Here is a 25,924-nt window from a genome sequence, read left to right as displayed (position 1 = left end):
TGTGGCTTTAGGAATCTAAGGATTCTCCAGTTGTATGAATGTGTTGTTTTTACTCAGAAACTCTATGCATGATTTTAAAACATCTTACCTGTCATGTATTTTAAACACTAATACGGCACTTAATTCACTGATAGTTAAAAATTTAATTCTCACCTTTTTGTTTCTACCTAGCAGTCAGTATTTAACCACTCACCACAGCTTAAAATATTTTTCTTCAGTTTATAAACATTGTAAGTTCCTTGCTTGTCTTCAAACTTCCCACCCCATCCCTAGCCTTCCTGGCTCCTTCTCTTCTTAAAGCTATCAAAAGCTATAGTGTCTTATTGAGCAGGATTAGATTCTTTCCTTATTTTAGTTATTTCCCTATGTCTAGACGACACAATTTAAGCTCTTTATTGCAATTGCAGCACTAGATGTTACTTATGAGAAATATTTCCTTCTTCAGTGGTTTAAGTGTCCTGTTTTAGACCACTAAGGCAGTGTTGAGTCAATAGAACCTTATGCTGTTATGCCCCCATGCTTGGTTTTCTTTCAGCATTCTCTCTTGGTTAAGTCACTACCCAAGTATCCAAGCTAAAAGATTAGGTTTATCTTGAAAAACCCTACTTTCATCCCATGGGATTCTATATTTCTCCAAATTCTATAGCTATTGTGGAAAACAAAAGTGTACTGTATTTACCATCATTTGTAATTATTCCTCCAAATACAAGCATCTCTTACCAGAACTGATTAACCAGCCTCTTATCCACCTTCCTGATTCAATGTCATCAAATTTTTATCTCTATTACAGGCTAATTCTAATGTGCTCTTTCTGAAAGACTAAATGAGCTTTCATATCTCTGCTTGAAATACTGTCTTATTTGTATCTTGGGTGTAGGCTTATATCCTTAGATTTGGTGGCATCATGGAAGATGGCTTCTCTAATCCAGCTTCATCTCCAATTGTGTCAGTCTCTCATCTTTCCAAACTTCTAGTCTTACTATTCATGTTTATTTTCTTGAGTGCCCTGGACCATTTCTGACGTAGAGTTTCTGTATGTGCAGTTACCTCTCTGTTGTCTAATGACCAAGATCTTGATTTCTAAATCTTCAGGTATTATCTCTTTAAGTGTGAACTAAGTTTTCCATCTTGGGTTCCTCCCTGTTACATAATAATGCATTTATTTACATACATGTATTACCATCATATTAAGAATTTCCAGAATAGCATTGGGTATCTTTGTATTCTCAGGACAAAATAGTCTCCCACTGGAGACAGTTAATAGTTGTAATTGTACTGTGAGAGAAGAATATATTGAATAGTTTTTCAATATAAAAAATGAACCATCAGTGATAGAAGCAATCTGTATTTTCATAATAAATTGAGAAATGCATATGAGTTTCAAGAGAATATTTTCCAAGGAAGGTATTTTTCTCAAGAGTGAGCATTGAAACTGCCTTACTTTCTTTGTCTTGCCCATTGCCTTCAGGATGGAGAGATTCAGGTCTTCAAGTGCGGCCAGTACATTCTCATATTCACCTAGGTGCTGAGAAAAATATTCTGTGAAGTAAAAGAATGAAAACAAATTTTTATTGTGTTTTAGATAATCATAAAACAAAAATCATAAAACAATTGATAATTTACTTCATAAATCAGTAAGCAAATATTGGCTTTATATAAATGATAATTGAAAATCTTTCAAAAGAAATTAAGGTAATATTCTAATTTCATTGGAAAAGTAATTACCCACAAAAAAGTGTTCTTTCTTACAAAAAAGGAGTGTGGGTAGGACATGAGTCAGGGCATGATGACAAGGTTGAGTTAATAAAATGCCCTTCTCAACAGTAGATTATTAGAGATTCCACTAGGATAGCAATTTCAGAAAAAAATGTAAAAAGTTGTTTCTTTAGGAAACATTTAGGAAGGCTAGCTTTCCCTCAAGATTAGATGCTGCAAAATCACAAGGGAGGCCAGCTGGGGCTCTACACATGGGCACATTTCTGTCATGTGTAAAGGAACTCATGACTTGAGAGACTTATTTCAGTAGAGCAAAAGCCATGTTTGTCATATTTTTCCATTGCTAGGAATAAGTAATGCCTTGAAAATTATGATTAAAATAAAAATGTGGAACACAAAATAACTTCAAATTAGTTGAAGTATAATACAGATAAAGGGAAACTCCATTTATAGAATTCAGATCTTCAAAATCAGGGACATCCAATTTAAACAAACTTCCATATATTAGAAGGAGCAGAACTTTTATATACTATGTAAATAGTCTTGATTACTCCTGTGAACCATTTATCAATGAACTACTATTATTATATTTCTGTAACGCCATAATATTTTAGAAAGTATATTAAAATGATATAAACTTACATACAGATTTCAATTACTGGGGCATAGAGTAAGGTGTTTGATAAAACTGCTTTTATTAATTTATTAAATCTAGATAGGGCATTTGTTGATACTGGTATTAGCAAAACTGGAGGCTGGGGATGTAAATTAGTTGTTGAACATGCGCAAAGCCTTGCTTTCCATCCCCAATATGACATAAGCCATGTGTAGTGGTGCATGCCTGTAATCCCAGAATTTAGGGGCTGGAGACAGCAGGATCAGATATTCAAGATCATTCTTACTCAAAGAGAGTTCAAGCCAAGCCTGGACTACAGAAGACTTTGTCTCAAAAATGAGAGAACCAAAAAACCTGGACAGTTAACTGATTGTGTAGTCAATATATATGCTTCTCTGAGAATGAAACACAGTGAACCAGAAGCATTCTAGATTCCTGTCAAAGTGTAGCCTGTACACACACAAATTCAAAATAAATGAAATATATTTTTCTCAAAAGTAAAATACATTCCTGTTTCTGAAATCATTAAAAAACAGTGTGACATCTTTTATGAAGATCCTTTTAGGGAAGGATTAGTGACCTAATGAGTGTATTAGTATTTAAAGCAAATACTCTTTAAATGAATAAAGAGAAACATTTAAGTCTTGGTTATATTACTAATTTCCGGATAAGACTGACTAAGATAGTTGTTTTATCTGGACAGGGATTGTAATAAATGAAATCCATGTGGACAGTACTCTATAAATCAATATACAGTTGATATTGCTGTAGAATATTCACAAGATGGAAAAAAAATGTGCATCAGGATAGAAGCAATATTAAGTGGAAACAAGCAAAATATGCAAAAAAATGCAGAAAAGATAAGCTTGTGAATTAAGGAAGACTATAGAGATATTTTGCATATGAGAATTAAAAATTCACCCAGTGAAAATAGCTCCTCTCTGTTTACTTTGTTGTCTGTTTGTCATTAAGGTGTATCTTACAAGTCTCTGTCAGCTCCTAAAACTAACAAAAGCACAACAGTGAGTCTTTACTTAATCATCCATACACGATTCTGTTTTCCTTTTTCTATAATAATGAAACTTGATTAGTCCTGTACCCTGTCTATATTGTATAATTTGAATGCTGCCCCTCCCCTACCATTTTAGCAAGGGAACTGATTGGGCTTTGAGTCTCGTTCATTTTCCTTTTTCCTCATTTATGCATTTGTTTACCTTAACATGGACATATTTAGAGAGGGAGCAACGATACTGTAAGTCATATAGCAGCTAGCAATGACTATAACTCCGAGGAAGAATGGGACCAGTGCCAGCCCTGATAACAGTTTGAGTTGGGAAGCTAAGAAAGGTGGTGAAACTCATTGTCATTGATTCCCTTTCACAGCAAGATGCTGAGATCTCTGGTGAGAGAGGAGGCTGCACGAGTCATGATCACTCATTGCTTAGTGTTCTACCTTTTCTCATCAAATGGAGATCCATGTTCTTCACCATCTGTGGCAGTCCTCCAGGCTTCCCAGCCTTTCCTCTCTGTGGACCAGCAGTTGGAATTTGCTAACACACACACCATCTCAGGCCCACAGGCCAGCTGACTCACAAATGTGTTTTACTAAGACACCAGGTGATTTATAGGTACACCTAAGTCTGGAAAGTATCATTCCAAGGAACTTGCTAGAACTTGAGATTATTATTAAAGTCTCGTCTACTAAATCCGATTGGGTTTTGAGTTAAAGCCCATAAATCCCATTTCCTAGAGATTCTGAAGAAAATTGAATTTGAGGTGGCTATGCACAACAGGTAGGTAAACCCGTTTGGAAAAAAAGAGTGACATCCTACAGCTTTTCTCAAATACTGTACCTGGATGTGAGGGAGATAATGGGCTTCAAGAGACAAGGGATTCAGGGGTTCATTGTCAGGAGGGATTTCATCATAGACTAAGGAACGTGAATCAGCTGATGTGTGGAGTAAGGGAAGAGGAGGAAATGGCTGAGCTTGGAGTAATGTCATGTTCCTGTCACTACAAATCATATTTATTAATTAAATGTCACAATGTCAGTATGCACTAGGAAATTGCTTTTTGCCATTACATGATGTCACTGGAGAAAAGTAGGTTTAAAGCGTATATTGATCTCTTGAAACACTTGTCTTTGGGTAACAAGAGAAAATAAAACCTACTTTTATTGAAACACACAAATATGGTACATGGATTTGCCAAAAACATAGTCATACAGCCTTCATAGAAAACTTAGAACCAGTTTTTCTCAGTTGACATGAAGGACTTTTGAAAAATAGTCTTGACACTGGATGTGTCAATGGAAGAAAAGGATGCAATTCATAAACAGATGCTTTAAGAACACCATCTTCCACAAAGCAGATCATCTTCCCGTGCATAATCAGCACAACACCTTCACTAATAAAATGCTCACAAGAGGTCAGCTTCTCCATTCCTCACTGCACAGTATTAGTAGTGTTGCATTTTATTCTGTGACTCAGTCTTCCAAGTCAGGTCTGGTTTAAAAACAACAGGGCCCACGTCTAATGCATCAGAGTAGGATTTTTTTTCTCAGAAAGCATACTCTTGTGAACATAAATGGCTTCTACTGTGTGTACCACATTAGAAACCCCGTGCTTGTAAACCAGGCAGAAAAGGAAGGGAACGAGATGAGAGATAAGGTTTAATCCCTTGTAATCTGAAGGACACAATCAGATAGAAATGTTCAGAAATGATTATTCTCTTGCAACTGGTTGATCAGTGTGGGTGAGTAGACCAGAAAAACCTTAACAGAAAAATGCACTACTTCAGCTGGTAAACTCACACGATGCAACATTATTAATTAAAAATATTATTTATATATTATCTCATAAATTAGATTGCAAAGATATTTTAAAGTAATATTTTAATAGATTTTGAGTTTTAGTTCCATATTTGAACAATCCACTGAATTAAGCAAAAGCTTAATTCAGCTAGCATGTAGATACCTAGAATCTGTAATTCGTTTCTAGGAGAAAGTGTATGAAATCTCCTTTCTATGTCAATCAAGCCTCACCCCTCCCACACTTACTGGAAACTTGTATGAGATGTGTCCTGACATATTTTACTTGCTGGCACTGAAACTTTGGCACTGATTAAAATCCAACTTAAATATTTTATATTCACAAAATAATGGGAAATGAAGCTCCAATTTAAAAATAAAATGCACATTCTAGAGCAGAGCAGAGTGTTATAATAAGATTATGAATATAATCACTGGAGTTTAAAAATTAAAAAAAAATTCTGTTGACTCAAAATCTAATCAGTTCCCTTGCTAAAACTGTGGGGGAAGGGCAGCATTCAAATTATCCAATACAGACAGGGTACATTACTAATCAAGTTTCATTATTATTGAGAAAGGAAAACAGAATCATGTATGGACGATTAAGTGAAGACTCACTGTTATGATTTAACATTTGTTAGTTTTAAGAGCTGACAGAGACTTGTAAGATATGTGTTAAGGACAAACAGACAATAGAGCAAACAGAGAGAAGCCACTAAATTTTTTGGCTTAAGACATATTAATAATAGTTACTTTTTCAGTTGGCTTATCTTACTCAGGCAAAGTTAGTTGAATATAAAATGAGATAGCTGAACAATTGGAGGGAATTGTTACTTTGGCAGCATTATACCTAAACATCTGAAAGAGATAGGTCTCTAGCTTCACAAAATGATCAATGTGGTTGTCTAACTCTCCCCATTATCTCACCCTTGACTGGCAGGGCCTGTCTACCCAGGAGGATGGACTATAGCTTGACCAGAGGTTGTATACACAGGAGGATGGACTACAGCTTGACCTTCAAGGGCTTTGCTGTTTACCACACATTTTGATATCACGGTCTATGGAGACCCCTTTGTCTGATTAGCACAATAATTGTCGTGCAGAGTGGGAGCCACCTTGACTATGTGTGAAGGCATGGTAGGGTTTCCCTATAAGTCACAAAAGTGTAACCCTCTGGGATGCCAAAATGCCTGGTTTATGTACCAGATCTTGTTTCTTCAGTTGGATTCTTGTCCCTGAACTGAAAGGGACATTATGCAGGTATTATTCGGGAAAAATTAGTGTTTAATGGCCGTAGAAACCTTTGAAAACTCCTGATCTGTGATTATTACTTGTTCTGTTTACTTACTGTCTTGAAACCACAGTGTGACACTTTATTCTGACATAATCTTTCATTGATGATCTGCCAGATTGATGAAACAGAAGGTTACCAATCTGAAGTGACATAAAAATGTCTATTTGTATGACTGTGGTGAGCTGTAAAATTGTATAATTTCTATAGTAGTTAGAAAATATTTGTGGTTTCAATAAGAACTCTTAGAAAATCTTTTCTTTAAACTATATAAATGTTTTAGGCCACCTGCACAATACATCATACAGTGCAAAGGTTTTATTTAACACATTTGTCTTAAAATGCAAAATATAAAACTTTCCATATTCAGAGACATACATATTTTATGTTTAGTAGTTTCATAATACTCCATTCTCATACCAAAGAATAAAGTCCAGATCATTTACTTTCCCACATTTTTAATCTCTGATTTTTGTTCCCAGCCACGAACATAACAGAGATAAATGAAAAGGCTGGTAGACTAGGCATTTGAAAATACTTTCTTTCTGCACCTGTGCTTTTCTTTTTCAAAAGTGCATTTCAGTCTCTAGAATGATTGTACAGATATGAAACAAACTTTTTTTGTTTTTGTTTTTTGTTTTTTTTTTTTTTTAACTCAAAGGTTACTTTGGAAATACTGCACGATGATTATAAAGCAAATGGAGAAGTTGCATTAAATTGAAAAGTTAGTTTCTATAAAACCATTGAACAATCCCAGTTTTCTTTTCACAAGCAAATTAGCTAGGCTCAACTGTTTAAGTAACATGCACACTGGAGCCAAATTCAAGGATACAGAAAAATCCCCAGTGACTCAGACTCATGCTTTAAACTCCGTACTCCCGGACTGTTAACTCCAGGTTGTGAGAAATGCCACATCACGTCTCACACTTTTCTAAATCAAATTAACAATACTTTGATTGGCCTTACAGATACTTACCGCATAGTTCTTCTGTGTCGAGATTGCTGAAAAAAAGAGAAAGAAAGATATTATATCTTTGATAACATTTTTTCATTTGTCTTTTTTTCCAGTGCTGAGAACTAATAAATTCAAATACTTGGATAAAATGTTAGTAAATATAATACATTACTGTAAGAAGAATAATGCCATAGCCATGGACCAAGGACACCATGGTAAGATATGAAAAGATACTTTAGTTAGTCAATCACCTTACACAAGCAATGCAAGTTCTTCATTGAACTCACTAAACATTTAAATATAGTTACTCTCCAATCCACACGATTGCTTAATGAATGTATGTGGCTAGTTCTAGTCTCCATTCTACATTGTTAAATGGTTTTATATTATTAATAACGATTATATCAGAGTCTGTCTTGGACAAATAATTCTGTATTTGTGCTTTTTCCTTCAACATACTAGAAAATAACACAGGGTAGCAAAGAACATAAGCCCTGGGGACTGAGTGCTTGATTTTCAAATCCAGACTCTACAATTTGCTGGCTTTGTGATCTTGGATACTTATTAGTCAGTAGATCATTATAACTAATCAGATTTTGAGAGAAAGGAGAAGTATAAAAATATTAGCAATAATAAATGAGAATTTAACAATAACTTAATTATAATTCTTATTTCTAAAAATTAAAATAAGAGGACTAGAAACATACCTCTTAAAGACCTAAAACATATGAGGATCAACTAAGAACATGAGTTTGAAAGGTCTTAGACTAGGCACTTGTCACATGTCAATGTTCAATGTACACCTTCATAGGCAAGTCTTCCTTTAAGTAATAGGATACCAGACACTGTGACAAACACTGTCACAGCATTTCATTACCAGCCCTATTATTCCTTGTTACGTAACTAATCTCAAATTTTATTACATGATACTGCATATTCTATCTTACTTTTTATGGGATTTTCTTTATTTTTTTCTTTATTTTATTTGGATATTTTGATATTTCAATGCATGTTTTTGTAAATTAGATTTGCTACCAGAAAGAGTATTTAGGGGTTCTTGTACTGGTTTTGTCGTGGGCTTCTCGTTATTCATGTGCTTATTCTACAAACATGTATTGCTACACGTTAGACATTATTCTTACTGCCATTGATACCTGAAACTGCAGTAGATATCAAAATGAATATATATGATTTCTAGTCTCTTGGTGCTCAATTCAATAGTAGTCTTATGTGGTTTCCCTTCCCCCACCTGCTTGAACCTGCTTGCTCAAGGGTGGAGCTTCCTGCTCATTCGTCCTGCCACGCCTACTGCTGGACCCTGTCGCTTTGCTGCTTGGAGGCACACACGTGTTCGTCCTGCTACTGGACCCCGAGTTACTTGGCGGGAAATCGATTCCCTCCCCCTTCCTTTATAACTGAGTGTCTGGAAATAGTAAAATTGAGCTTTGATCAGAATACTGTCTTAGCTACATTTCTTTCTCTCGCCGCCTAGCCCCTCTTCTCTTCCAGGTTTCCAAAATGCCTTTCCAGGCTAGAACCCAGGCTGTGATCTGCTGGCCGGACACAACAGTCTTATGGTTTAGACATGATGGCACATAACTTTAATCCCAGCACTCAGAAGACAGAGGCAATCAGATCCCTGTACATTCAAGCCAAAGCTGGCATACATAGGGAATTCCAAGACAGCCAAAGCTACATAGTGAGATCTTGTCTTAAACACACACAAAGAATACAATTAATCAGCTGCTGATGAAGAACAGAAGAAGTTGACTGAGGGTACTACAATTAAGCTGATGTTCAAAGGTTAAAGATGAGTAGAAAAAGTAGATGAACAAGTCTTATGTGAAGTGGAAATTTCTGGTTTCTTTGGAAGAGTATCATGTGATGTTCTCCTGTCTTATGAAAGGATGTTTTCCTGAGAACAGAGACATGGTGTTTTTTCTGAAATCTGCATGGTGAAAAGGTGATATTTTGCTGGAGTGGATGCTTGTGAGAACACATGATGTTTGGAAAGAGTAGAAGAAGTATAACTCAAAAGACAGTGAATGACCCTCAGGCATTGATTGGTTCGCCTTGCTTGTCTATGATGGCAACACTCTTGCATTGGATTTCTTTGCTTTCTTCTCTGATCTTCGTTTGTCATGACTTTGTAGAGAGAAATGCACCAAAGAACTTCGGGCTGCTTTTTGCCACTTTGGTGGACTCGTGCCAATTGGCAGAGCCTCGACGATTCTTTTAGATTGAACCACTACTGCTGATTTGTGTTTGGTGTTTTGTTAGTGGACTGGACTGCTGACAACAAAGATTAGAATGGCTCCAAGGAACTACTTCTAAACAGGTCCATGCCCCCCTTGTCCTATCAGCCATTTTCCTCCCCTACCTTCAGTTAGTGGGCTATGAGAAAGGTTAGAGCAATTAGAAACCCTTATTAAAGTAGGTTTTGAAAAATGTAAGCCTACAAATTTTGCTGATTAAAAATATTTTTTTTGCAGTAAAAGTTAAAAGTATGAATAGAAATTCTTTTAATTTCAGAGAACTCAGCAATTCTTTTGACTGAAATGTAAGTAATCAGTAAGGAAATGGGGCTGAAAAAACAAAAGGCTTAAACAACAATTTATGAAGTTCCTCCTTGCCTTCTTATTAGTTTGAAATCAAAGAACAATATAAAAGTGAGTAGCTTGACTAGATTATACTGCCAAATTTGCTGCAATTAGCTAGTGGGAAAAAGAAAGCAAACTACAGAGCTCTGTCTGCAAGTTACTGAGGTGGCCAGGGCTGGCTCATCTCAGTGGAGCACATAACCCAGAGGGTGCACAGCCTCATTTATGCAGCGAGGCAAGAGCATATCTTTGTATTTACATTTAACCCTAACCTTTACTTCTTTTGTGTATCTTACTTATAGAACATCTAGACAAGTATGGCTGTAAATCTATATCTGCACTATAGACTAATAACACAGTATTCTTTATGATACATTTCTCAATACATCTTTCCAGTGCTCCCCTTTCCCTATATTAACTAATAAGGGAGTGTGGTCAGTAGCAATTCTGTCCACTAGTGATAGGGAGAGAGCAGGAGATGGGCAGGAAGAACTGATACTCCTGAAAGGTTTTGAGGAGAAACCAACAGAATGTTTTAAAGCATATAGGATTCAGGGTGTGTTATCTCAGACATTTTGTAGTATTGCTGTAGGATATGTGATTTTTTTCCCCCAAGTCTTCCTGTTTTTATAGAACTTCAGACTTGAAAGGGACATTAAAGGGCACTAGTTTTGTATTTGTTTTCTTCAGAATGGTGCACAGGTTGGTAATGAGATTTGTTTTGAATGTCCAAAACAATAAATAGCTCCAATCTATTATTGAAAATTAGATTGCTGGGAATATAGAAAGTGGAACTGCTAGAAACAATAAACACAGGAGTCCTGTTTGGTCTGTATTACAAAACAATGCTTATCAAGTGCAGTTGTGTTTGTGGCTCCAAATAAGACAGGGGTTTTCTGTATAGCCTTGGCTGTCCTGGAACTCACTCTGTAGACCAGGCTGGCCTCGAACTCAGAAACTCACCTGTCTCTGCCTCCCAAGTGCTGGGATTAAAGGTGTGCAACACCACTGCCCAGCTTGTAATATGGAATTTTAAAGGACCCATAAGTTACAGACGAGTCTAGAATGTATCTGATAGCATTTTCCTCCTTCTTTCTATGTTTATAGCAAAAGTCCAGTGGTATTTTAGCAATAACATGAGATTAAATTGAGGGAGAGAAAGGCTCAGGGGAGTGGGGAGAAAGCCCAATCGAAAGAATGAATGCTGGCTGGTAAAGCAGTGCCCATTGCTATAGACACCCAACAAGAAGGACGTAAAGACAAGAATGCTTCTCATTGTGCTACCAGAGCAGTAAAAATCAAACACAGAGATCTTCATAAGCACTTGATCGGCCATGATGAAATAAAGACAAAGAAACCAAGTATGCATCAGATGAATAGCTTTGTAAACTGTGTGCTATCATAGATCCACTGAATGTAACTGAAGAATTCTTAATATCATGGAAAATATTTATATTAAAAAATTGTATAAACACAAACCAGAAGTAAATTGGCCGTATCAGTATATATTGGTCAAAATTTATTTTTTTAATGGCTTGAAAGAAGTTAATGAATATGGTAACAGTGAGCCCACACTGTTCCTGTATGTTAGAACTTCATTGAGGCTTGTTTCTTCCTTTGTACCTTTCTAAAATATTGTTGTCTATTACCATTACCTTTCCCCTTGAATGTAAATGATGCATTTTGTGATTTGACTGAAAGAAGTCAGGAAAAGTAAAGTTCTAAGGGTAAATACTATGTGCTTGCTAATGAGCCTACTTAGTAGAGATGGCATTCAGTGCATCCATTTGGCTTTGTCCTTGATTTAACAAACTGACATTTAACATTCTGTGTAGAATAAACAGTGGCATACAAGGCAATATTTCATGGCAATCATGTACAACCCTGAAGGTACTGGAAGTTGCACTCTACTGTGTTATTCTGGGCACTCTAAACTCTGAGGAAACCAGCTTTCTGTCTTAAGAAGTACTTTTGACACTCACCAGGGCTCTGCAGTCTAGTAACTTAAGATCCCCAGTTCTCAATTTAGGTTACACTCCAGAAAAATTTTATATTCAGATTAACATTCTTCTCCTCTTACTATCTCTTCTAGGTATTTTCTTACAAATTTGCCTGCATTTCAGACCAAAACTATGAACAAAGGATTGTGACTGTCTCATTAGAATTCTAAATTTCTCCTTTGCTGTTTATGATTATGGTCATCTCTTTATAGTAGCCTCCCTTTCAAAACCTCAGTTCTCACATCCTATATATCTTTGTTGCAATTATTAATTTCCAGGTTCATACAAGAATATGAACTCACCTAATGGTGAAGCCAATTAAACACAGACTGTTTTTAATGTAAAAATATGTCTGATATATGGAAGATTAGCCAGAGTAAGAAAAGCAGATATTTCTCAAGCTACAAGTTATTGATTTATTCAGCCATGACATACTAATTATTTCCTCTGTGGATTGTAGTGAGCAGGTTTGTATCCTCAAGATACTTACCTCTTGCACTCAGTAGTCTTTATAGATTAAAAAAAAAAAAAAACAAAAAAAACCTCAGATGCGTTTGCAGATTCAATCAAATGAAGATGGAGGTAATGATGCATTAATGTGTATGCTAAGTGATTCCGTCTTTACATAAGAAAATGAAGAAAAAATTGGATATAGACACAGAGAGAACTTGCTAAGAGTCAGGTGCTGTTAAGAGAGTGGAATTGTTGTGCCATAAGCCACAAAATGTCAAGATTTTACAGATGGAAGAAATGAGGAAAGGCTCCCTTCTTAATACTGAAGAGAGCAAGGTTTTGCTGAGCTTATAGTACACTGAACATCCAGCCTTCAGAACAGTGAGAGAAAGAATAAATTCCTGTTGCTTTAAGCCACTCAGTTTATGGCATTTTTCCTAGTAGCCCTAGGAAACTGTTCTGCTTGTCTGAATCTCCTATGTGGGATTCAAGCAGCCATGCACATCAAATAGCATCATGGTTTGGTCTCTGTATCACTTCATTGTCTTTGAACACTCCATGAACTCAAGAGCTAGTTTAAAAGTTAAGAGTTATCATGTTGCATTAGGGTGAGAAATGTAACGAGAGCTGCTAACATGCATGGTGCAGTGAGTATGAGTTGTATTCTCATTGAGCACCTTCCAGGGCACTTCATCCTCCACAGCAGGACCTGGTGACTTATGTGCCACTTGCTTATTGTACAAGTGATGCTTAGTCTCTTGTTGGAAATACCCACCCCATCCCATGTGTCAATCATGTCCAGATTCAGTCCCAGGCACATCTAACTTGAGAGCTCTCATCCTCTCATATGGGAATCTGGACTCGTGGTTAGACATCTGGAGTCAACTTCTTATAGAGTAGTCAGCTATGGCAGGGAAAGAAGGTGAGGATTAGAGAGCAGCTGTTTAAGAATATTCACTGGGACTGTTGATGCAAAAGTACCAGCTTTCCAACTTGCCAGTGAGATCTAGGCATCGCTCACTGAATATTCAAATACTGAGTGAGTGTTTCCAGAGTAACTTCCACCATGCAAAGACTCCCTAATTCCTCTTCTGAATGCTACAGAGATCTAAATGATGGTATTTGGACTGAATCCATCAATTCAGATACAAATGGAAGGAGGGGGGACTGTAATGAACATGATGGTCAGAACAGCCACAAGGAACCAGGGCTTCAGATAATAACGAGTAGAGAGCCATTAAACTCAGACATTAAAGAAAAGGTACAGTGGGGTCTGGAGAGGGCCAGTTTACAGTTCACACTTAGAGCTTTTGGCAATGGTCAGCACAAAATTTTGAATCCTTATCTGAAATCTGGAGCCTTGGAAATACCAGTAAATAGAATCACAATGCTGAGAAATGAGGCATGAAAGTATAACCAATGGACACAGTGTCTTTGCATCTAGATGAGAGCAGATCCCGAACATGTATACAGGAAACCCAAGACATTGGAGTGAAGAAAGATTCATTACCCAGGCTTATCTCCAAACAAAGGAACCATGAGGATCATGTTCAGGGAGCCTATACTCACTCACAAAGGGACTGAGATTGCTTAGCTTAAAGTCATAGTTTAAGAAATCAGATATAGGGCTGGAGAGATGGCTCAGCAGTTAAGAGCACTGAGTGCTCTTCAAGCGGTTCTGAGTTCAATTCCCAACAACCACATGGTGGCTCACAAACATCTGTAATGGGATCTGATGCCCTCTTCTGGTGTGTCTGAGGACAGCTATAGTGTACTCATATGAATAAAAAATTAAAAATAAATAAAATAAAAATTTTTAAATGAAATCAGACATAGTAGACACATTTTGGGGCTCACATAAGTTAAAGTCATGAAATGCATTCTCAGAGATCCAAATACTGGACAGGCATGTCTCTGGCTGTATTGAAATAAAGAGAAGGGCACCATGAGAGGAAGCCCTACCCTGACACTGTTAGTGATATACTGCTATACTTGCTGACAGAAGCCTAGCATAACTGATATAAGAGAGGCTTAACCCAGCAACTGATGGAAAAAAATGCAGAGAGCCACAGCTAAACATTACACAGAGCTTGAAGAACCTTGCTGAACAGCGGGAGTAAGGATTATAGGACCCAGAGCAGTCAAGGACACCACAAGAAAACATACATAATCAACTAACCTGGGTCCATAGGAGCTCAAAGAGACTGAACTGCCAACCTGAGCATACATAGGACTGATCTAGGGCCCTCTGCACACATGTAACTGTTAGTCTTCATATGGAAATCCTAATAGTAGGAGCAGGGGCTGTCTCTGACTCTGTAGCCTGTCTTTGAGACTCTTTCTCCTTACGGGGCTGCCTAGTCTATACTCGATAAGAGGAGATGTGCCTAGTCTTACAACTTGATATGTGAAGGCTGGTTGATATTCATGAGAGGCCTCCTCTTTTATGAAGAGAAAAAGAGGAGTGGGTGGCAGTGGGTACTGGGAGAAGAAGGAGGGGAAATGAAGTCGAGATGTAAAGTCAATAAATTAATTAATAATAAAAACATTTCCTATTAAACATACAGTCATAGGGACTTTACAGTTTGCCCTAAAAAGTGCTTGCCTTTCTAAAGCTAACAAAAAATAAGAAATAAAAAGTGATTAAAGAGACAGAGAGGAGGTCATAGAGAGAGGATAGCCATTATACTTGCAAGAGATTGCAATTGCTTTCCAGTCTGGGATGGTACCCTGAGCAGACCTTGGGCATGAACTTTGCAGCCAGTCCCACAACACCCAGTGGAAGATCCACTCCAAGGCATGCTAACATGCCCAGGACCATAGGATCAGAGGTGCCATGAGCAGACCTTGGGTGCTAACTCTGCAGCCAGTCTGACAACACCCAATAAAAGCTCCACTTCCAGGTGCTCTAACATGCCAGGTCCACAGGATCCCAGGATCCCAGGAGCTTGATTACACCAGGATCTCAGTGTCCAAGAGGCATCTTGACTTCCAGGAGCTCTGACACAACCAGGATCTCAGGATCACAGGATCCCAGAATCACAGGATCCCAGAAACAGCTGAATTCTGAGGAGTTCTGATACAACCAGTATCGCAGGAAGGATAGGCTCCAGTCAGATATAGTGAAGGCATGTAGGTCCAGAGATAATCAGATGGCGGGAGGCAAATGAAAGGATATAAGCAACAGAAACCAAGGTTACTTGGCATCATTAGAACCCAGTTCTCCCATAGCAAGTCTTGGATACACCATCACACCGGAAAAGCAATACTCAGATCTAAAATCACTTCTCATGATGGTGATAGAGGACTTTAAGAAGGACATAAATAACTCCCTTAAATAAATACAGGACAACACAAGTAAACAGCTAGAAGTCCTTAAAGAGGAAACACAAAACTCCCTTAAAGAATTACAGGAAAACACAATCAAACAGGTGAAGAAAATAATAAAACCAAGATCTAAAAATGGAAATAGAAACAATAAAAATAATCACAAAGGGAGACAACCCTGGAGTTAGAAAACCTAGGAAAAAGATCAAGAGTCATAGATGCAAATATCACCAACAGAATACAAGAGATAGAAGAGAGACTCTCAGGGGCAGAAGATACCATAGAAAAAATTGACACAACAGTCAAAGAAAATGCAAAATGCAAAAAGATTCTAACCCAAAACATCCAGGAAATCCAGGACAAAATAAGAAGACCAAACCTAAGGATAATAGGTATAGAAGAGAGTGAAGACTCCCGACTTAAAGGGTCAGTAAATATCTTCAACAAAATTATAGAAGAAAACTTCCCTAACCTAAAGAAACAGATGCCCATGAACATATAAGAAGCCTACAGAACTCCAAAGGGACTGAACCAGAAAAGAAATTCACATAATAATCAAAACACCAAATGCATTAAACAAAGATAGAATATTAAAAGCAGTAAGGGAAAAGGGTCAAGTAACATATAAAGGCAGACCTATTAGAATTACACCAGACTTCTCACCAGAGACTATGAGAGCTATGTAGGGCAGATGTTATACAGAGCCTATGAGAACAGAAATTCCAGCCCAGGCAAAGCTCTCAATTACTATACCCACCAAAGGTCTCAATTACCATAGGTGGAGAAACCAAGATATTCCATGACAAAATCAAATTTATACAATATCTTTCCATAAATTCAGCCCTACAAAGGATAAGAGGTGGAAAACACCAACACAAGGAGGGAAACTACACCCTATAAAAAGCAAGAAAGTAATCTTTCAACAAACCTAAAAGAAGGTAGGCACACAAACATAATTCCACTGCTAACAACAAAAATAACAGGAAGCAGCAATTACTTTTCCTTAATATCTTTTAACATTGATGAACTCAATTTCCCCCAAAAGACATAGACTAACAGACTGGATATGTAAACAGGATCCAGCTACATACAGGAAACACACCTCAGTGACAAAGGCAGACACTATCTCAGAGTAAAAGGTTGGAAAACAATTTTTCCAAGCAAATGGTTCCAAGATACAAGCTGGAGTAGCCATTCTAATATCAAATAAAATTAACTATTAACCAGAAGTTATCAAAAAAGATAAGGAAGGATACTTCATACTGATCAAAGGAAAAAAATCTACCAAGATGAACTCACAATTCTGAACATCTATGCTCCAAATGCAAAGGCACCCACATTCATAAAAGAAACTTTACTAAAGCTTAAAGCACACATTTCAACCCACACAATAATAGTGGGAGACTTCAACATCCCACTCTCAGCAATGGACAGATCATGGAAATAGAAACTAAACAGAGACACAGTGAAAGTAACAGAAGTTATGAACCAAATAGATCTAATAGATATTTACGGAATATTTCATCCTAAAGCAAAATAATACCTTCTTCTCAGGGTACTTTCTCCAAAATTGACCACATAATTTGTCACAAAACAAGCCTCAACAGTACAAGAAGATTGAAATAATCCCTGTTAGTACCAGGGCATTCCAAACACAGGCACTAACAATGTGACCCATGATATGCATTGCCAAGTCAACAACCCTCATATCCCAGAACCCACTTGGCTCTCCTCCCATCCTTACTCCTGTTATGTCACTTTCCATATAAATTAGGAGATCACCCTCTCCTCACTCTTCGTCTTTCTTCTTTCCCCCTCTACTTGTCTTGCTGCTCCCTTTGTCTCGCTCCACAATAAACCTCTCTCATGTGGAACGGCCTTGGCCTGGTGTGCTGTTTGGTATATCTGCTATATATATATATATTAATACATCACACCCTATAAGATCACCACAGACTAAGGCTGATCTTAAATATCAACAGAAACAACAGAAAGTACACATGCACATGGAAGTTGAACAATGCTCTACTCAATGATAACTTGGTCAAGGAAGAAATAAAGAAAGAAGTTAAAGGCTTTTTAGAATGTAATGTAAATGAGGACACATCATGACAAAACTTATGGGACACAATGAAAGCAGTGGTAGGAGGAAAACTCATAGCTCAAAATGCCTCCAAAAAGAAGCTGAACAGGGTTTATACTAGCAGCTTGACAGCACACCAGAAAGCTCTAGAACAAAAAGAAGCAAATACACCCAAGAGGAGTAGACTGCAGGAAATAATCAAACCAAATAGAAATAAAAAGAACTATACAAAAATCACCAAAACCAGGAATTGGTTATTTGAGAAAAATCAACAAGATAGATAAAATCTTAGTCAGACTAACCAGAGGGTACAGAGACAGTATCCAAATTAAAATCAGAATTGAAAAGGGAGACATAAAAACGAAGTATCTCTTAAAATAACTATTCTGCTTGTTGAATATCAACAGTTGAAAATATTAAAATCATGTTCTATAAAAATAAAAATAAAAAAGAGACCTATCAGTACTGTCCTCCAAAAGATCCAACAAGCAGCTAAAAGAGTCAGATGTAGATATTTGTACCCAACTAAATGGACAGAAGCTGCTGACCCCTGTGGTTGAATTAGGGAAAAGCTGGAAGAAGCTGAGGAGAAGGGCAACCATGTAGGAGGGCCAGTAATCTCAATTAACTTGAATCCCTGAGGTCTCTCAGACACTGGACCACCAACCAGGCATCATACACCAGCTGACATGAGGCTCCCAACTCATATACAGCTGAGGACTTCTGGGTCTGGGTTCAGTCAGAGAAGATGCAGATAACCCTCAAGAGACTGGAGGCTCCAGGGAATTTAAAGGTGGGGTGAGGGTGGAGAGGGGATGGGGATGGGGATGGGGAACAGTCAGAGGGTGGACTGGGAGGGGGATGAAATCTGGAGTGTGAAAAAAAAGATGAAATAAAAATTTAAAAAGAGAGATTGGTATTAGAATTGGAAGACCAAAGAAAAGGAGGAGCAGAGACAGAGATACAGTTTAGAAGAGTGGGAAGCATTTTCTTTCTGAATTTGTTTTACTTAGGGTAGAAATCTAATGGGTTTATGCTCCAGCCTGCCTTTTAGTTTAGATGTTTCTCAATCTGGAGGAACCTAACAACTCTCTGGGGAATTTTCAGATATACAGAGTTGCAGGCCAAATCCTCAGGGTGTGCTCAAGGTGGGCTCAGGAATTTCTCTTTTAGCAATTTGCCAAGGTGGTCGTTATTACCAGTCTCCACCTCTCAACACTCTCAGAGAGCAAAGAAGCACTTCACAACCATTGGGCAATAAAGAATATTCCATTTTCTGTAAACAGGGCTTACATTTATTATAATTATATACTCTGTTAACCCAAGCCTGATAATTATATACACAGCAATATACTGTTACTCCTTTGTTCAGTTCCATAGAGAACTTAATTACATCCAGCAGGGGGCGAGACCTGATTATTTAAAAGGTCACTTGCTGAGTTTCAGTAGAACATTTGGCCTTGCTCTCTCTAACAGTGACCTCTTTGGTTAATAAGAAACTTGGATTTTGTGAATGTTCTCCAGTGGACAGAGGACTGCTGTTAAGCTCTCTGCATCTTTTTGCTTAGGGCTTATTCTCTTCTATTCCTCAGGTATTGTTGCTTGTTGTAATTCTTACTTCCTTGGGCTTGGATTGTGTCTTCTCACTCAGACTCTGGTTTAGTTTGTATATCCACCTTCTGGGGCTTCTTCACTTGAATATTCTACTACTGTATATCGTATATCCCAATGCTGTTCAAATATTTTCTGACACTAGAGTTCCTTGAAGAGCTGGTTAAAGTGTAAGTCTCCAGGGTCCCATGCCCAGAACCTCCCCACCAAGCAGTTTATCTCAAGCTTTCTACAGTTGTGCTGCTGATTCCAGAGTCACAGTTTAAGCTGAAGTGGTTGATGTAACCAAGTGCAGTTGAGCTCAGCCTCAGTTTTCCTTGATCCAAGTTAGATGCTCTCAAAAGCCAGGTACTTTGACCCACAAGCACCAACCATTAGACTGTACATTCCTGTCTCACTGCACATTCCTGTCTCACTTGTTCTAATGCTCTCGTTTCTCTTAACTTATTCAGTTATTCAAAGACTGACTCTAGACCTTACCTTTAAAAGATTCAACCCAAAATTCAAGACATTTTCTTTAAAACTATGATTTCTGAATACCTTTTTAGGCACAATGTTGAAAATTGTGTCATTTGAAAGCTCTAGACGGGGCCAATAAAATGGGTCCTGCAATTAGAGACTTCGTCTGTATTATTAGTTCACATTCAGAAAAACTAAACAGGAAACAAACAGCTTGAATTCCCAAATATACAATAAGATAATGATGGAGAGGAAGCAAAGAGAAATAAATAATAATAATAAAAAATGCCAGGTATTATTTTAATTAAAATATGTTGTCCAAGTGCTAAAACTTACAATAACTGACATGCTAAGTTTTAACACTGGACTCAGACCTGCTTGAATTTTGTCTAACCGGCTGATTGACAGTTATTGCCTTCCAGACTGACAAAGCTGTCCCATGACTGATGTCCTCAGAGGACACGTAATATATGGCTTTCCACCCACTCTCTACTTCTCTTTTCTGTTTTGCTTCACTGTGTTTTCTATGCTGCTCAACACTTCCCACATCCAATCTGTATCAGCTTCCAAAATCTCTGGGGAGCTCATTTTCCCTTTTTATTTTTCTGATTGCCTCTATATTATCTCTTCTACCTCCTCCAGCTTCCCATCCATCATGGCTTCTAACTGGACAGACTCATCCGTATGATGCAGCAAACATCTCTTACCACTTCTTCTTGCCTCATCTATTCTGATCTCCTTATCTTTGGGGAACTTGCACTCAACTACATGTTCCTGAACGGGATACTGATCGTAACTCTAACTTAGTTAATTTTCTTGCTACTGTGACAGAATATCTGATATAAATAACCAGAGATAGTAGAAAAGAAAGGATACAGGGGAAGTGGACCTGTTTATATATGGTTCTTTAGAGCAACTCCCATCTGCGTTGTCTGGAAATTGGCATGTCAGTTCACAGGCCAGTAGCAACAACTCAATTCACTCGAAAACACTTCATGGATATACCAGCAGTCTAATTTGGCAATGTTGGGATAGCAGCAGCAGTGGCATGACCTAGCAGGAAGAACAAGGCCTCAGCCTCTGCACAAGTCAGCAGGAGTGACCGACCAGCAGGAATGTCAGGAGAAGTTCTCAACTGTGCCTCTCTCAGCAAATGAAGATCAGCAAAGACAGGAGACCAACAAGCATTGTACAGTTAGCTCTACCAGCAAGCCAAACTCAATCTCCCCCACCCCCCACCACAGTCCATTGGGCCTATTTATACTCCTTCCAAGCATCATATGTCCTCCATGGTCTTGTCTTAGCATGTGTATCTGTCTCAGCTGACATCACCCTGCCAATCAACCTGAGTCCCGAGTCAAAGGAATCAGCAAGAAACTGCAGTGTGCCACCAAAAGCTTTTTGGTGCATTTCTCTCTATGGAGTCCCTACAAATGGAGCTCAACTACCCACTGTAAGGTGGACCAATACATGTGTGTCACGTGTACTTTCACATGTTTGCTTTAGCAGACCATCTTTTCTCCTGTGTCTGCTGCAATGAAAAGTTCCTTCCCATGTTTGCCTTAGCAAAATAACATCCAACACAGCAGATTTTTCCAAAGAACCCTTAAGTTTCCACTTCAGCCTAGTCATAGGCATAGGCACCAGTGTCTTCTGTTTTTTTGATTGGAATAAATACTCCCAAATTGAAAACATTTCACAGTACTAGCCCATTGACTATTCCTTTAGGATTTTATGCATGGCGATCAGAGGAAGATTAAAGTGGCTTAGGTGGGAAATGAACTCCACACCATAAAAATGTCAATCTCCATCTGCTCCTCATGGCACAGCCCTCTTTGTGGTTGAATAGAGTAATCCTAAGACCATGTGAGAGCGAAGAAAGAAGTGGCACAGTATGAGTGGATACATAAGAATGGTGAATGGGGATCTTGGTGACAATCTTCACATTTAAAGTATGGGGCCAGGAAATCATTTACCACCACCACCCACCACCATCTACTCATACTTCTCTCTCATATCCAAGCTATTTTGAGTTGAGCTTCTATCATCTGTATCTGAAAGCAGACGGACAAAAACAGAAAATTCTTAACCACTGGGAATGTCCAACAGATAAATTAATGTTTCCTAGGAATGTTAGTTTAGGGTCTTTCTTTTGTTTAGCTTTATCTGCTGCTTAGTGTTTACGTTCTGTCTGCTACCTTTTGCTTCTTCCTTTCCCCCTCCATGAGCGCATTACTGCCCTGCCCCTCTACCTGGATCTCCTTAGATGCCTCACAGAGCTCCAGAGAAGAACCATTAATGCTCTCGGGTGAAGAATGGGATGGAGTTGCTTACATTTTCATTTTTTACAAAGATATCAGTGGAAATGATATCTTTGTGGAAAACTATAAAAATAAGTGACAACATCATTTACTTGAATGTCATGGGAGTGATAAAATGCTACAAGATTTCTATGGAGCTATTAGGCTCTCTACTTGTTTTCATGTGGACAAATGTCAGTTTGTGGATTGGCATTAGCCAACGGCCCTTGCCTTGGGTGGCACCCACATTGGTAGCTGCAGCAGTTCATTTGGGTTCTAATACTCCTGCTATAAACTAAGTCCAATAAATTGGTTTGTATGAGTACTCTGTGGAATAAAAACCTGTTCCTGTTTCTGGGACTGTCATGAATAATTTGAGTATCCACTGTTCAAATAGTTCCTGATCTATATTTAAGAAGTCCAATTTTAACAAAAAGAAAGAAAGAAAGAAAAACCCTAGGTCTTAAAGACTAAAGAAATAATATCATGAAAGCACCTATTATATTTATATTCTTCTATCTTTTCACCATTTTATAAAATATTGCATAACATCATGTGTGTTGGTATTTTAAAAAAGGTTAACTAATAAGAAGGTTCAAGAAAATGAGGGAGTCTAAGAATTAAATGTCAGAAAACTCAAATACACAGTTTTGTGAGCATACACAAAAGCCTGAGAAAATTGTCCTAATTTGCTGTGACTAGGAATGTTCAAATCTTTAAAAAAAATAAAAAGAATTCAGAGAAATAAAAAAGTTGCTTTGGTGAGTAGGAAAATTATGTGTGGGAGCATTTAAATACCTTTTTATGTGACAAAAATTGTCAAACATAATTCTGAGCCTGGCACACTTCATAAAATCCTTGATCTTTAGTTCTCCTAATATTTCCAAAAAATCTAAACTTCTGGGTTTATTGCAAAATACCAGTTTCCTTTTGAGTATTCAGTCTTTGTCATCAGGCAGACTATACAAAGAAATTAAATAGAAGTGTTCCAAAAAACATTGTCCAGTATATAGAGAAAGATAGAATAAGGAGTAAGAAATGAATTTTTCCTTTTCAGTCTTTCTTAAAATTAGTATTATATTTCTACAAAAATTAGTTCAAGATTTTGGTATAGATCCAAGGAGAATTGATTTTTCAATATGATGATATTATGTAAGGTCAAAGTAACACAATTGAAGCACAAAATTAAAAAGCACAAAATGTTAATTATAAATGGACAGGATGGAAGTTATTGCCCGGAACCAAGATACATCATATTTGTTTCATATTTCTCAAGGTCTAATTATCAAATTTGGAGATAGCTTGGATTTTGTTTGTAGGCTGGAGGAAGAGGGCTGAAAAAGAGCCCCACATTACAGACTTTGCATCCATCTTTATTTCTAATGCTAAATAGAAATTTAACAATTAATTTATATGTTTAAGATACCTTTAGATTTTAATTGTATATTACACAACTCTTTCTCAAAGAAAATAGAAGTGAATAGGTTTGCCTATGCTGAACAATATGTTCCTTTAACAGTGAACCTTGAAGTTTTTGGGTTGCCCTCAAAATGTCATATGTCAGTAATATTCCTAAGACTAATACTTCAAATTTCTATTCCCTTTGCCATTGGTATCTCCATTATGTCCTCAAGCAGTACCTGTCTGACAGACAGAAAGTGCATGTGCGTTGTATGATTCTCATGGGGTGAAGTCACCTTCTGTAGAAAGGGTGCTTCCCCTCACCTTCTCTATTCCAAGTGGTAGCTCTCTCCCCAAAGGATACAAAGAAAATTATGCCTTAGCAATCATAGGTGAAAGTTCTTATCAGTTGTCATGTGACAGCCTTTCCTTTACTCTTAACCTTATGAAACAGTTACCTGTCATCAGGAGGAGAGGGGGGCTGGTATAGCAGGCCTACACCATTCTATTTCTAACTGATAATTTATACATATGACAGGAAGAGAGGATAAATGTATGAGGTGATTATAGTCTTTGTATCTTATCTCACCTCACAAAAGTTTTACACTCCTTCCCTTTCCAAAGAGCTCAAGTAGACAAGGAACAGATGGAGTAAAATATCACTCAGCTCATCAATGTTGGTTACCCAAAGGGCCAGGAGTTTCTGCTTATGAAGTGTTCCAGAGCAGAAACATTGCCATGTTTTCTCTCCCAAGACTAGCTAGGCTTCTTCATGGAAATAGTTCTGACTTTTTTTTGAGACACAGAAACAGCTCTGATTAAGACTTTATATCACAAAAATCTAGGATGACAGTAGCGGTAAAATGTAACTAACATTTAATTGACCTGAAACCAAACTAAAGGAATCTGAAGAAATGCCATTAGACTGACCATTGGCATCTTATAAGAGTACTAATGTATCACCTTACAAGATTATAAAAGCAATACATTAACTATTGGAGACTGAAAAGGAAGAAAAAAAATCTACCCTTGGTGTTCAGTGAAGAAAAAAAAAAGTTTCAAGGAAGCCACCTCTAATGATGCTTGTCTATACTCCCTGAAGCCAAGGAGTTCTGGCAGACATTTAGGTCATAAAGCATTTAATGCCATTCTGGCTATATAGTGAGTTTGAAGCTAAAGTGGGCTACATGAAAAGAACAAAACATGTTCCCTGAGAGCCATTGTCTTTTATGGTCCACACACTATCCAATTTCATTTCTTCACATTGTTTTAAAAATTTTCTTCCTTCCATTTCATAAGGACAACTAGAAGTTTAAGTGCTTTTTAGTTACTTGACAACCGTTTTGACATTATATATAGTTATTCTTGCCTCTGTGAGTTTTGGCACATTAAACTAATGTTGTCTCATAGTCCTCTTTCTAGCTTGGAGTGTCCAGTTTTAAAAGCAAATCGATGTAATATAAACACAGAAACAATATGAACAGAACCACCAACCATAGTGATTTCTCATTAACAGTTCTGTTAGATAAAAGTAATTCTGGCCTTTCCAGTTGCGCCAACACCAGGTCACCTAGGGCGTGGAGTCAGTGGACACCCTCATGGTCCCTAGAGGAATTTCCACTCGATCTTAGAATCACTGGTGAGTGGAACACAACGTCTGTTCCAATCCAAGTGTGACAGGCCTGTGACAGCAGGAATAAGGAAACCAGAGCCCTTCCTAACCTGAGGTTTGGGTTCCTTTTGATCAGTTCTGGTTTACCTTGGTTTTGAACAGACCAGATGCTGTGTGTTCCAGGCGCTGTAACACACCCAGGATCTTAGGACAACTGGATCCCAGGATAACAGGAACTGGGTCACACCAGTATTTCAGGGTCTCAGAGGAAGCTTGACTGACTGAAAACTCTGACACACCCAGAATCTCACGGGAACACACAATCAAAGGATCACAGAGAAAGCTGGACTCTGAGGAGTCCTGAATCAACTGGGATTATAGGAAGAACAGGCTCTAATCAGATATAGGAGGCAAGCACTTGAGATAATCAGATGGCAGGAGGCAAGCGTAAGAACAGAAAGAACAGAAACCAAGTTTACTTGACATCATCAGAACCAAACTCTCCCACTGTAGCAAGTCCTGGATATACCATCACACCAGAAAAGAAAGACAGAGATCTAAAGTCACTTCTCATGATGATGCTGGAGGACTTTAAGAAGGAAATACAGGAAAACACAGCGATACAGCTAGAAGTCTTTAAAGAGGAAACACAAAAATCCCTTAGAGACTTATAGGAAAATACTACCAAACA

The 25,924-nt window shown here is 37.7% G+C and overlaps 1 protein-coding gene across 1 annotated transcript in view; it reads right to left on the bottom strand.

The window, feature by feature from the left end:
• Necab1 (N-terminal EF-hand calcium binding protein 1) overlaps positions 1-25,924 on the bottom strand; it is a 204,386-nt gene that overhangs the window by 107,224 nt on the left and 71,238 nt on the right. Inside the window, exons 4-5 of the mRNA XM_021160280.2 lie at positions 7,409-7,434; positions 1,442-1,539 (exon numbers count right to left, since the gene is read on the bottom strand). Coding sequence (XP_021015939.1) covers positions 1,442-1,539; positions 7,409-7,434 — 124 coding nt within the window. The remainder of the gene's footprint in view (positions 1-1,441; positions 1,540-7,408; positions 7,435-25,924) is intronic.

The sequence above is a fragment of the Mus caroli genome, unplaced genomic scaffold (assembly GCF_978045245.1).
Source record: "Mus caroli unplaced genomic scaffold, Mus_caroli_1 scaffold_6, whole genome shotgun sequence".
NCBI classification, from domain to species: Eukaryota; Metazoa; Chordata; class Mammalia; order Rodentia; family Muridae; genus Mus; species Mus caroli.
The sequence above is the reverse complement of the archived record's forward strand: the minus strand, read 5'-3'. Positions and strand labels throughout refer to the sequence as shown.